Source organism: Pristiophorus japonicus, chromosome 9 (assembly GCF_044704955.1).
Source record: "Pristiophorus japonicus isolate sPriJap1 chromosome 9, sPriJap1.hap1, whole genome shotgun sequence".
In the NCBI taxonomy this organism is placed as follows: domain Eukaryota; kingdom Metazoa; phylum Chordata; class Chondrichthyes; family Pristiophoridae; genus Pristiophorus; species Pristiophorus japonicus.
This window is the reverse complement of record NC_091985.1, coordinates 147,602,463-147,616,090: the sequence shown is the minus strand read 5'-3', so window position 1 is coordinate 147,616,090 and position 13,628 is coordinate 147,602,463. Positions and strand designations below refer to the sequence as shown.

Genomic DNA, 13,628 nt, shown 5'->3' with positions numbered 1-13,628 from the left:
GGCAGAAAGCGCTAGTGGGAGTTGTGTACAGACCACCAAACAGTAGTAGTGAGGTTGGGGACAGCATCAAACAAGAAATTAGGGAAGCGTGCAATAAAGGTACAGCAGTTATCATGGGCGACTTTAATCTACATATTGATTGGGCTAACCAAACTGGTAGCAATGGGGTGGTATTAGGGATGGTTTTCTGGACCAATATGTCGAGGAACCAACTAGAGGGCTGGCCATCCTAGACTGGGTGATGTGTAATGAGAAAGGACTAATTAACAATCTTGTGTGAGGCTCCTTGGGGAAGAGTGATCATAATATGGTAGAATTCTTTATTAAGATGGAAAGTGACAGTTAATTCAGAGACTAGGGTCCTGAACTTAAGGAAAGGTAACTTCAATAGTATGAGACGTGAATTGGCTAGAATAGACCGGCGAGTGACATTTAAAGGATTGACGGTGGATAGGCAATGGCAAATATTTAAAGATCACATGGATGAACTTCAACAATTGTACATCCTTGTCTGCAGTAAAAATAAAACGGGGAAGGTGGCTCAACCGTGGCTAACAAGAGAAATTAAGAATAGTGTTAAATCCAAGGAAGAGGCATATAAATTGGTCAGAAAAAGCAGCAAACCTGAGGACTGGGAGAAATTGAGAATTCAGCAGAGGAGGACAAAGGGTTTAATTAGGAGGGGGAAAATAGAGTATGAGAGGAAGCTTGCTGGGAACATAAAAACTGACTGCAAAAACTTCTATAGATATGGGAAGAGAAAAAGATTAGTGAAGACAAATGTAGGTCCCTTGCAGTCAGATTCAGATGAATTTATAATGAGGAACAAAGAAATGGCGGACCAGTTAAACAAATACTTTGGTTCTGTCATCACAAAGGAAAACACAAATAACCTTCCGGAAATGCTAGGGGACTGAGGGTCGAGTGAGAAGGAGGAACTGAAAGAAATGCTTATTAGGCGGGAAATTGATGGGATTGAAGGCCGATAAATCTCCGGGGCCTGATAGTTTGCATCCCAGAGTACTTGAGGAAGTGAACCTAGAAATAGTGGATGCAATGGTGATCATTTTCCAACAGTCTATCGACTTGGGATCCGTTCCAATGGACTAGAGGATAGCTAATGTAACACCACTTTTTAAGAAAGGAGGAAGAGAGAAAACGGGTACGTATAGACTGGTCAGCCTGACATCAGTAGTGGGGAAGATGTTGGAATCAATTATTAAAGATGAAATAGTAGCGCATTTGGAAAGCAGTGACTGGATCGGTCCAAGTCAGCATGGATTTATGAAAAGGAAATCATGCTTGACAAATCTTCTAGAATCTTTTGAGGATGTAACTGGTAGAGTGGACAAGGGAGAACGAGTGGATGTGGTGTATTTGGACATTCAAAAGGCTTTTGATAAGGTCCCACACAAGAGATTAGTGTGCAAAATTAAAGCACATGTATTGGGGGTAATGTACTGACGTGGATAGAGAACTGGTTGGCAGACACGAAGCAGAGAGTCGGGATAAACGGGTCCTTTTCAGAATGACAGGAAGTGACTAGTGGGGTGCTGCAGGGCTCAGTGCAGGGACCCCAGCTATTTACAATATACATAAATGATTTAGATGAAGGAATTGAGTGTAATATCTCCAGGTTTGCAGATGACACTAAGCTGGGCAGTGGTGTGAGCTGTGAGGAGGATGCTAAGAGGCTGCAGGGTGACTTGGACAGGTTAGGTGAGTGGGCAAATGCATGGCAGATGCAGTATAATGTGGATAAATGTGAGGTTATCCACTATGGTGGCAAAAACACGAGGCCGGAATATTATCTGAATGGCAGCAGATTAGGAAAAGAGGAGGTGCAACGAGATCTGGGTGTCATGGTACATCAGTCATTGAAAGTTGGCATGCAGGTACAGCAGGCATTGAAGAAGGCAAATGATATGTTGGCCTTCATAGTGAGGGGACTTGATTATAGGAGCAGGGAGGTCTTACTGCAGTTGTATAGGGCCTTAGTGAGGCCTCACCTGGAATGTTGTGTTCAGTTTTGGTCTCCTAATCTGAGGAAGGACGTTGTTGCTATTGAGGGAGTGCAACAAAGGTTCACCAGACTGATTCCCGGGATGGCAGGACTGATATATGAGGAGAGAGACTTGATCGATAAGGCCTGTATTCACTGGAGTTTAGAAGGATGAGAGGAGATCTCACAAACATATAAAATTCTGACGGGACTGGACAGGTTAGATGCAAGAAGAATGTTCCCGATGTTGGGGAAGTCCAGAACCAGAGGACACAGTCTAAGGATCAGGGATAGGCCATTTAGGACTGAGATGAGGTGAAACTTCTTCACAGAGTTGTTAACCTGTGGAATTCCCTACCACAGAGAGTTGTTGACGCCAGTTTGTTGGATATATTCAAGAGGGAGTTAGATATGGCCCTTACGGCTAAAGGGATCAAGGGCTATGGAGAGAAAGCAGGAAAGGGGTACTGAGGTGAATGATCAGCCATGATCTTATTGAATGGTGGTGCAGGCTCGAAGGGCCGGATGGCCTACTCCTGCACCTATTTTCTATGTTTCTATGACTCGCACTGCAAATACTATCTAAACAGTTGGAAGGGAAACAAGTGTTTACAGAGAAAATGCTTTGAACCTTTTAAGAATGTGATGGGAGAAACATCAAACCAGTGGCTGTCGACTGTGGAGTGATGTTTAATTAGGCACCAAGATGTCAAAGTGTGTTTGAGGTTAAACATCGTATTCCGAGTTTGTTCAAGTGGAGTGTCAACTAATGTAATTACTGCAGAATACTGTGCTGGGTATTCGAGTTTACCTCTCTCAAGCTGGGCGGGGGTGCCTCGGGCTTTGTTCAGTGAGGTGCAGTCTCCGTACATGTCCCCTCTGCAAAAAGCAGGAGAAGGAAGACTGAGCTGGACTTTCCAGTTCTCTTGAGCGACACTGTTGGTTTGGCAAGTTTTGAGATTTTATTCCAAGCTCCTCTTGTTCAGGACATCAGATGCTCTAACCTTGCCCTCGGTTCTGTGCTCCTGTCTAGTGAGGATGGGGAGTGAGGATCCCTGAATGGGATTTCTCTCAATTGCCATCAAGTCCTCTGTAGTCACCTTTTCAGGTGGTTCCTGTTTTATTGGCGGGATTTACTTGGGTGACTTGCTTGAGTTTCGCTACTTTTGTATGAAAAAAAAATTCACATCATCCCAGCAGTCTGGGGACCTCATCGATACAAGCACCAGAATTTAAGGAATCCGAAATATAAACCGTTTAATTATTATAAAACTTTAAAAAAAAACCCTCTACACAGATAACCATATTGCTATTTTGTATATTAAATATAATCTACATTGCCACCACTGGTGAGAGGGTGCAATTACAGCATGACGAGTTTAGATAGGCAGTTTCTATTATAATGATTTTGTAAGTTATTTATTATATAATAAATACAGTGGAAAAAATCTGACTTTAAAATGGGAATTGAATGAGGTCTGCATGTCCTGGCACAATTAACCCCCATCCTTGACATCCTTTAACTGTGTTTCAGTCTAGTTGGACAGTAGTATGTATTTCTATTAGATTCAGCTGGGGGCTTTCCATACAGCAGTTTTCAAAGTTTCCCTGCACCAATAAAAGCTGCACATTGCACAAAAATTATTTTAATACAAGACCTTTTCATCAACGTTGGAATTGATTCAGAAATGGGATGCGTTTGAACTTGCTGCACTGGTTGTTTCACCAACAATTGCATTTATGATGAAGTAAAACATCCTAAGGCACTTCCCAGTGATATCAAATAAAACTCGACACCGAGCCACATAAGGAGAAATTAGGACTGGTAACCAAAAGTTTGATCATAGAGGTAGGTTTGAAGGAGGAGCGAGGGCTGAAGGAGGTTAGAGATGGGAGGGGTGAGGCTATTGAGGGATTTCAACTAATGAGTAGGTAGTAAGCTAGTCAAAGAATCTGACATTCTCCTGTAATGTCCAGCTGCTCTTTTAGCCTACTGTGTCCAGTGGTGGATTTGGTCAGATGTGCTACTTACAGTATTAAATCTCTGTTTTAAACCACAATTGGAATATTGAGTGCACCCCATCGTAGGATGGATTTTGGAGGCATGGAAAGGGAATGGTGAAGATTCATCATAAAGATGCTACCAATCAGAGAGTTGAGTTAGGTCGGGGCCTCCACGCTGCTCCTGGGATGCCGCTCAGCACTACTTTTATGGCCCCGACTTGATGCTGATGGTTTCTCGCTGGTCGGGGCCATAAAAGGAGTGGCGCGCGGCCCACGAGCAGCGTGGAGGCCACTACAAGGTACAACGCGAGCTGGTGCAGGAGGGCAAAGGCAGCGAAGAGTGATGTCAGCGAGGTCTAGGCCGGTGATTGGAACGTGGGCAGATACAGCAGGAACGGCGAGGTTGGGGCGAAGGAGCTGTGAGAGACTGTGGAGGGATGTGATTGGGGCCCAGGAGAGGCGTGAGTTTGGGGCCAGGGGCCCAGGGGCAGCACGGGCCAGCCCACACTGTGATATGTGTGCGCACTGGGTCCATGCAGCAGAGCTGGTCTCCAGTCGTATTCGATAATCCTTGCCACTGGACCAAGACCTAGCTCTGTCAAGCCGTGTTGCGGCTGGTGTGTAACGGCCACCCCACATTAAAAAAAAAAAAAATCCACGCACAGGCATCTTCCACCCTTGAGGATGTAGTTCGGATCCTTCATTCGAAACATCTGTGAACTCATCCTTTTTTTTTTGGCGTGGAAGCAAGTCCTCCTCATTTCGAGGGACTGCCTATGATGATGAGAGTTAGGAAGAAAGGAGGAAAAACTGTAGCTTTTTTCTATTGGGACAGAAAAGATTTAAGTTGGGGGGCGGGGGAGGGGGGGTGTTCTCGGAGGTTTTAAAAAGTTTTGAGGCCCAATAGTGGTGGCAAAGGCTAAGTGGGTATAGGCTGGGGATTATCATTAGAGAAACAAATAGGGTAGTTGAAATATCTGAAGTTATTAGAACATGCAGTGCTTTGCTATTAGGGGCTATTGAGACAGACACATCATTTAATATGGATTTGGATAAGAAGTTGAAAAAGAAAATTTAAAAAGTTGCAGGGGAATGGGATTAAAAAGAAATACTTGCCTTTATATAGCGCCTTTCACGCCCTCAATGTCCCAAAGTGCTTCAGCCTTAATTTTGAAGTAATGTAGGAAACGCGGCAGCAAATCCCACAAACAATAATGAGATGATTACCAAATAATGATGTTGGTTGCGGGATAAATGTTGGCCAGGACACCAGGGAGAACTCCCTGCTCTTCTTTGAAATAGTACCATGGGATCTTTTACATCCACCTGAGAGGGGAGACGAGGTCTCGGTTTAATGTCTCATCTGAAAGACGGCACCTCTGATGGTGCTGTACTCCCTCAGCACTGCACTGTAGTGTCAGCCTAGATTATGTGCTGAAGTCATGAGTGAGATTTGAACCCACAACCTTCTGCCTCATGTGAGAGTGCTACCACTGTAGCACAGCTGAGCTCTCATTGGGCTGGGTTCGGTGAGCCCAATGGATGGTTCCTGCCATTGTATCTATGCATTTCCTATCTTAACTCTGCTCAATGAACATCCTTATACAGATTTACATCTTCATACTTTTAATTTCAAGATCACTGTTAATCTTTCATGCTCTACAGCTGACATTGAGTTTTGCAAATCCCTCGCCCCTCTTTCTCATCCTGGCCTCCCAGCTCGCCCTGTAGGCTGATTTTATTCTTAATGCTGGGTTCACCTTTTTTTAAATTTAAAGCCTGGTGGCCGGTAGATATGGGTGGGCTGAAGTTTGTCCGCCTGCTTGTGGGCAGAGAGCTGTGCTGGGCTGGGGCAGCTAATTCCAGGTACCACTGCACTGACACAGGTTAAAATTGAGGAGCCTCTGAGCAGATCTCCATGTTGGTGGAATTGCCAGTGCTGGCCATATTTATATTTTAGCCCTGTGCAGATTTCCCATAGAACCGCTGACATTTAGAGCATAGGAAGTGACCATTTAGTCCATCGTGCCTGTGGCAATTCTTTGCAAGAGCAGACCAATCTCACTACTCGGTGTCTCCCCGTAGCCCTGTATTATGGGTTGGGTAGTGTAGTGGTTATGTTACTAGACTAATAATCCAGAGACTTGGACTAATAATCCTTTGTCCTTTAGGGAAGGAAATCTGCCATCCTTACCTGGTCTGGACTATATGCGACTCCAGACCCACAACAATGTGGTTGATTCTTAACTGCCCTCTGAAATGGCCTAACAAACCACCCAGTTGGAACAAACCGCTACAAGAACCAATAATAGGACCTTCGCCACAAGAACGGCAAAGACACAAGGTTCAAGAAGGCGGATCACCTCCAGGGCAATTAGGGATGGGCAATAAATGCTGGCCTTGTCGGCGACGCCCGGAACAAATATTTAAAAAATAAAATCCACAGGAACAGAAGTTCAAATCTCACCGAGACAGTTTGAGAATTTGAATTTGGTGTACCAAATCTGGAAATAAAAATCTGGTATCTGTAAATGTGACCATAAAACTGTCTCTAGTTAAAACCCAACTGATTCACTAATGTCCTTTTTAAGGATGAAAAAGAAAGACTTGCATTTATATAGCGTCTTTCACGACTACCGGATTACGATTACAGCCAATGAAGTATTTTTGGACTGCAGTCAGTGTTGTAGGAAATGCGGCAGCCAATTCCGCACAGCAAGCTTCCACAAACAGCAATGTGATAATGACCAGATACTCTGTTTTAGTGATGTTGATGAAGATATAAATGTTGACAAGGACACTGGGAATAATTCCCCCTGCTCTTCTTTGAAATAGTGCCAGGGGATCTTTTACGTCCACCTGAGAGCGCGAACGGGGCCTTGGTTTAACGTCTCGCCCGAAAGACGGTCTGGCCTATATGTGGCTCCAGTCCCATACCAACTCTTAACTGCCCCCTTAAGTGGCCTATCAAACCACAATGTATCCAGGTCAACTTGGGATAGGCAATAAAAGCCGATCTTGCCAGTGACGCCCACATTCAATGAATAATATCATTCAAATATTTATTCAGTCTTCAAAAAGATGCAATAATTTCTGCTTCAATCACTTGAGATTTACCATCCCTCTGTTTTTCTCTGTTATCAAATAAAAACTGACACTCAGCATATGTGTCACATATCAGTGCAGGAGAGATGTCCTGTGTGCCTTTCGGGCAGTTTGCGAATGGTGAATATGCCAATCTTATCAATAATCAGGAGTCTGAATGTCTGGATATCCCTGCATTTAAAAGGAAATTCTTTCTCTTGGATTCAGGCACTCAAAGTCCAATGGCCCCTGAGGGTTTTGCTAGCTCCCTCTATCTTCAAACCCACATAAACAACGGGCATTACCACACTCTCCAGACTGCTGATTGTGTGTCCTTGCGTTCAGAGTGGCTGGATGTTGGAGCCTCAACTCTGGCAGCTGCTGCCCTGCCCCTCCTGCCTCGAATCCTGGGCGCTCTCTACAAAGGAGCTTCTGTTAATAGAAACACTTCAAAGAGATAATCTTTCACCCTCTTCTAGAGAGAGAGAGACCTGAGCTTCAAGAATTAAAGCAGTATGTTTAATTAGAACTGTACTGCAGGGTTTTAATAACCGCTGGAACAGTTGTAGTGCAAGGTTACTGAGGCAAACACTCATGTTGGTTCTTGCAAAGGAGACCATGTGCAGTGCTCAAATTGGTATTGCTGTGCCCATGGGTAAATAAGGCCCCAAATTGTGTAGCTCCATCTATTTGGTTTAGAAGCTTGTATCTAGATAATATTGCATTGATGCCTTAAATTGAAGGTATAAATTTAGTGGGTATACATTAAGCAGTAAGCGCTTGTGTAACCTAAACTAAGCTTTATTTCTGTGGTTTTAAGTCTGATTTCCTGAACCAGTTCCTGGTGATTATGGGATTCTGTTGGTGTCGCTTGTAGCCCCAACTTTACCTGGATTTCCTGAGCCTGCCATAGTTCTGTAGAATTCTGATGTGAAATCTTGCAGCGCACAAAATTCGACCTATTGTGCTTCTGCCGTCTCATTGAAAGAGCTATCCAATTAATCCCACTTCCCCAGCTCTTAGGAACAGGAGCAGGCTATGTTTCTAATCAGCCCCTCGAGCCTGCTCCACCATTCAGTTAGATCATGGCTGATCTGTACCTCACCTCCATTTTACCCGCCTTAGTTCCTTATCTCTCGATACCCTTACCTGACACACATTCCACAGTCTTTTGGGGAAGAGAGTTCCAGATTTCCACTACCCATTGTATAAAAAGTTTTCCTGATTTCACTCCTATCTCTAATTTTATGTTTGTCCCCTCGTTCTTGATTTTGCCACCAGAGGAAATAGTTTCTCTATTTACTCTATCAATTCCTTTAACATTTTAAACACCTCGATCAGATCATCCTCATTCTTCTATCCTCAAGGCAATAGAAACCAGGTGAATGCAATATGTCCTCTTAATTTAACCTCTCTAAACCCCGCTATCATTTTGTTCCCTGCAACTTTTTATTTCTGTTCCCTTCTTGAAAGTTATTGAATCTGCTTCCACCACCCTTTCAGGCAGTGCATTCCAGATCACAACTCGCTGCATTAAAAAAAAAAATCTTCTCGTCTTCCCTGGTTCTTTTGCCAAATATCTTAAATCTGTGTCCCCTGGTTACTCGCCCTCCTGCCAGTGGAAATCGTTTCTCCTCATTTACTTTATCAAAACCCCCATCATTGTGATGCTGTAATCCCTAGAATTAAATGAAGATGGGTATAAAAGGGCCTAGAGTCTCGAACATAGAATCTGACGTTTTAACTGTACGGTGTCCATGAAAAGATTAGTTCTATGCATCTCTTTATGGACGTACGCAAAATGATGATGGGAAAAAACTCTCTGATTTACCTAGTCTGTCCTACACAATTGTGATATAGGTACCTTGTGCATCACGATATGAAGACTCGGCACCCCACCCAAAACCGAGTGATCTCCTGGGAAAGGTGCTACACCAGATTTAAAAACCCAGGCCAATTTGGAGGGAGAAACCTCTGGGGAAATTTCCCTCCAACCTCCTTAGGCGATCAAAACTAGTCTAGGAAACCACTCTGGCCCTCTAGAGTGCCTACCTTTTGTACAAGGTGATCTCTGCCCCAGCTAGAAACAGGTCCAGCTCTTACTTGAAGGAATTAAAAGGAGGGAAGATGTGCATGCATTTAACGTGCTAAACTAAAATGAGCTTTCCCCTGTTTCAACAGTCTGTTCAGAAGAATGGCCAGATTTCAGGAATCCATGGGAAATCTGAAGACCAAGAGGCACTCCATGGAAAATCAGAGCAGCTAAATGGGCTCCAGGAGGAGGGTGTTACCAGAGGTGAGCAAGTTGGATTTGGTTTGAGAGGTGGGGGGGGGGGGAGGGGATGAAAGGGGAGGGAAGGGAATGGAAGGGAAGGGAAAGGAAAGAAAAGAGAGATGTCAATAAAACTAGAAAATTAAAAATAACTGGCTGGTGCAGTGGGTGAGACCTTTCACCTCTGGGTGCTGGGGTCAAATCTAGCACCGGCTGATTGGATGAAAGTCTCCTTGGTCTCCTGGCTGTGAGGGTCGTGTGTGAAATGAGTTGGACAGTCTCAATCCAGCTGCCAGCAAGCATGGGTCCCACAATTTAAAACTGGCACTAATTGGCAATATCAATGTTGGTGGGGGGGAAATACAATACTGGTGCAAGAGAGGGAAAATCTTGAGCTTGACTCTCAGGCACATTGTTGAGGCATGTGGCGGGAGCTTTACTCTGCATCGAACCCATGCTGGACCTGCTCGGGAAGTGTTTGATGCTGTCACTGGGCGCCTGAAATGGGGAAGACATCCATTCGCTGACACTAATATCTCTTTCTTAAGCATAGACAATTAAAAAAAAAACTCTTAAGATTTACAGAAAAAAAACTTCAGTTTTAATACTGACTATCTGCAATCTTCACAAAACCTTGCTCTCAGTCTTCAGGAAACTGTCCTTATTGGTCACTTTTCATTTTAAAAGAAAAATTGCCAAATATTTGAACTATTCATTGACTAAAGCTTAGCCATTAATTTGCCTGTTTTTCAGACCAGTCTACTCTTGTGTGTGTTTATTTTTGCTGACTGCCTTGCATTTTAGTCTCGTGGTCATTGCCAAGTCTACCGATTTGTGGTTCTCGTTTATCAGACTGAATCATGCAATGTGACTCTCGAAACACAGATTCAAACTCACTGTCCTTACTAGGGTTGTTTTTCTATTGCTCGGAGACTGAGGCTCAAGGGGCTGTATGGCCGACTCCTCCTAATTCTTGCATGCTAGTGGTGATGGCCTCCTGTTGTGTTGACGTCCTGCAGCCAGTAAGTAAACACATCGAGGCTCGCTGGGGGCCGGGAAGGCCATTCAGTGTTGGCGAAAGCCAGCAATTTATTTAACTGTTAGAGCCAGCGAAGAGCTTCAGTCGCTGCGAGCCAGTGGGCTCAGTAAGTGTGATATGAGGATGGGTTTTGGGTGATAGGTTTTGAAATGTGACTGTACCTTGAATTGAATTGAATTAAAGAAATCAGTTGCAAGAGTGGCCACGTGACAAACTGCTGTGACAAAGGTTTGTCATTCTTTTTTTTTGTGTCCGTCTTGTCTCAGTGGTAGCCCTCTTGCCTTTGAGTCAGAAGGTCGTAGGTTCAAGCCCCACTCCAGCAAAATTTAGGCTGACACTCCAGTGCGGTACTGAGGGAGTGCTGCACTGTCGGAGGTGCCGTCATTCAGATGAGACATTAAACCAAAGCCCCCTCTGCCCCCTCAGAGAGATGTAAAAGATCCCGTGGCAATATTTGAAGAGCAGGAGATTTCTTCCTGGTGTCCTGGCCAATATTGATCCTTCAACCAACGCCACTAAAACAGATGATCTGGTCATTATCTCATTTGCGGTTTGTGGGAGCTTGCTGTGCACATTTATTTCCTGCATTACAACAGTGACTACACTTCAAAGTAATTCATTGGCTGTAAAGCACTTTGGAAAATCCTGAGGTCGTGAAAGGCAGGAAAACAGGATTTTGACACAGAAATAAAACCATGGGAGATATTTAAAAAGGTGATCAGTAGAGTTGAGGAGAAATATATTCCGCTAAAAATAAAGAACAAACAAACCAATAATGAAATGGATGAATAAAGAGCTATGGGTAAAATTGAAACTAAGAAAAAGGCATAGATTAAGTACATAGACAATAAAGGAGAGGATGATGAGATTACAAAGAGGTTAGGAAAGTAGTAAAAAAAATGAGGAACGCAAAGAAACTAGAAAATTTAATTATTGAGGAATATAAAAAGAAAATAAAGTATTCTACAGCCACAAAAACACAATCATCTTAGAGATCGGGCCACTAATGGATGCATAAGATAAACTGCAGGGTAATGAACCATGAACTGATAGAAATATTGTAGTTATTTTGTCTCAGTATTTACTAGGGAGACTAACCGGGTGGACATGACATTAGAAGAAGATATAATGACATTTAAGATGGAAAGGGGGAGATAATAACCTAATTAAACTTGGCAAGGATAAACTGCTGGACCAGAGATTGGATTTGTGCATATTAAAACATAGGGACAGGAGTCGGGCATTTAGCCCCTAGAGCCTGTTCTGCCATTCAATGAGATCATGGCTGATCTGTGACCTAACTCCATATACCCACCTTTGCCCATATCCCTAATACCTTTTGTTAACAAAAATCTCTCAATCTCAGATTTAAAATTAACCATTGATCTAGCATCAATTGCTATTTGCAGAAGAGAGTTCCAAACTTCTCCCACCCTTTGTGTGCAGACTGTTTTCTAATTTCACTCCTGAAGGGTCTGGTTCTAATTTTTAGACTATATGCCCTGTAGTCCTAGACTCACCAACTAGTAGAAATAGTTTCTCTAAGTACCCTATCTGTTCCCCTTAATATCCTGAAAACTTCGATCTGATCACCTCTTAACCGTCTAAATTCCAGAGAATACAATGCTAGTTTGTGTAACCTCTCCTCGTAATATAACCTTGAGTCCAAGTGTCATTATGGTAAACCTACACTGCACTCTTCCAATATATCCTTCCTAAGATGTGGTGCCCAGACCTGCTCACAGTACTCCAGGTGTGCGCTTTGTATAGATGAGGCATGACTTCTATTAAAAGTTAGGGAAGAGATAGTAGAGACACTATTGCCTCTACCTCTATAGAAAAATTCATTGGGATGGGACTATCCCAGAGGACTGGCAGACAGCTAATGTGATTCCTATAATTAAAAAGGGAGATTGACCAGGTCAGGGGAACTTCGACAGCCCTAGGACATCGCTGCAGGAGTTCCTCAGGGCAGTGGCCTAGGCCCAACCATCTTCAGCTGCTGCTTCAATGACTTCCCTCCATCATAAAGTCAGAAGTGGGGATGTTTGCTGATGACTGCTGAGTTCAGTGCCATTCACAACTCCTCGGATAATGGAGCAAGAGCTGCATGCCATTCAGGCTTGGGCTGATAAGTGGCAAGTAATATTCGTGCTACACAAGTGTCAGGCAATGACTATCTCTAACAAGTGAGAATCTAACCAGCTCCCCTTGACATTCAATGGCATCACCATCGCTGAATCCCCCACCATCAACATTCTGGGGGTCACCACTGATTAGGAGCTCAACTGGACCAGCCACATTAATACTGTGGCAACAAGAGGTCAGAGGCTGGGTACTCTGCGTCGAGTGTCTCACCTCCTGACTCCCCAAACCCTTTCCACCATCTACAAGGCACAAGTCAGGAGTGTAATGGAATACTCGCCACTTGCCTGGATGAATGCAGCTCCAGCAACACTCAACAAACTCGACACCATCCAGGACAAAGCAGCCTTCTTGATTGGCACCCCATCCACCACCTTAATCATTCACAACCTCCATCATTGGCTCACCGTTGCTGCTGTGTGCACCATCTACAAGGTGCACTGCAACAATTCGCCAAGGCTTCTTCGGCAGCACCTCCCAAATCTCATCTACCACCTTGGTGGGCAAGGGCAGCAGATGCATGGGAAAACCATTACCTGCAACTTCCCCTCTAAGTTACACACCATCCTGACTTGGAAGTATATCGCTGTTCCTTCATAGTCGCTGGGTCAAAATCATGGAACTCCCTCCCTAATAGCACTGTGGGAGCACCTTCACCACACGTTCAAGAAGGCAGCTCACCACCACCTTCTCGAGGGCAATTGGGGATGGGCAATAAATACTGGCCTTGCCAGCATCCCATGAATGAATAAAGAAATAAGCTTAACGTCAGTTGTAGGAATGATGATGGAACCTTTACTCAAAGATGTAATAGAAAAACATCTAGAATCTGAAAATATAAGAGTAATCAGCACTGAGGTCATAAGGGAAGATAATTCTTCACCAACTTTACTGAATTATTTGAAGAAATAACAAAGATAGACAAGGATAATGCAGTGGATATAATATATTTGGATTTTCAGAAGGCCTTCGATAAGGTAAAAAGAAAAAAAAAGACTTGCCTTTTATATCACGCCTTTCACGACTACCGGATGTCTCAAATTGCTTTTACAGCCAGTGAAATACTTTTGAAGTGGAGTCAC

General features: G+C 43.7%; 1 protein-coding gene across 1 annotated transcript in view; it reads left to right on the top strand.

Moving 5' to 3' along the window:
* The window catches only part of LOC139273264 (A-kinase anchor protein 12-like), an 86,986-nt gene that overhangs the window by 33,550 nt on the left and 39,808 nt on the right, over nt 1-13,628 (top strand). Inside the window, exon 2 of the mRNA XM_070889932.1 lies at nt 9,272-9,386. Within this exon, the coding sequence (XP_070746033.1) occupies nt 9,272-9,386 (115 nt within the window). The remainder of the gene's footprint in view (nt 1-9,271; nt 9,387-13,628) is intronic.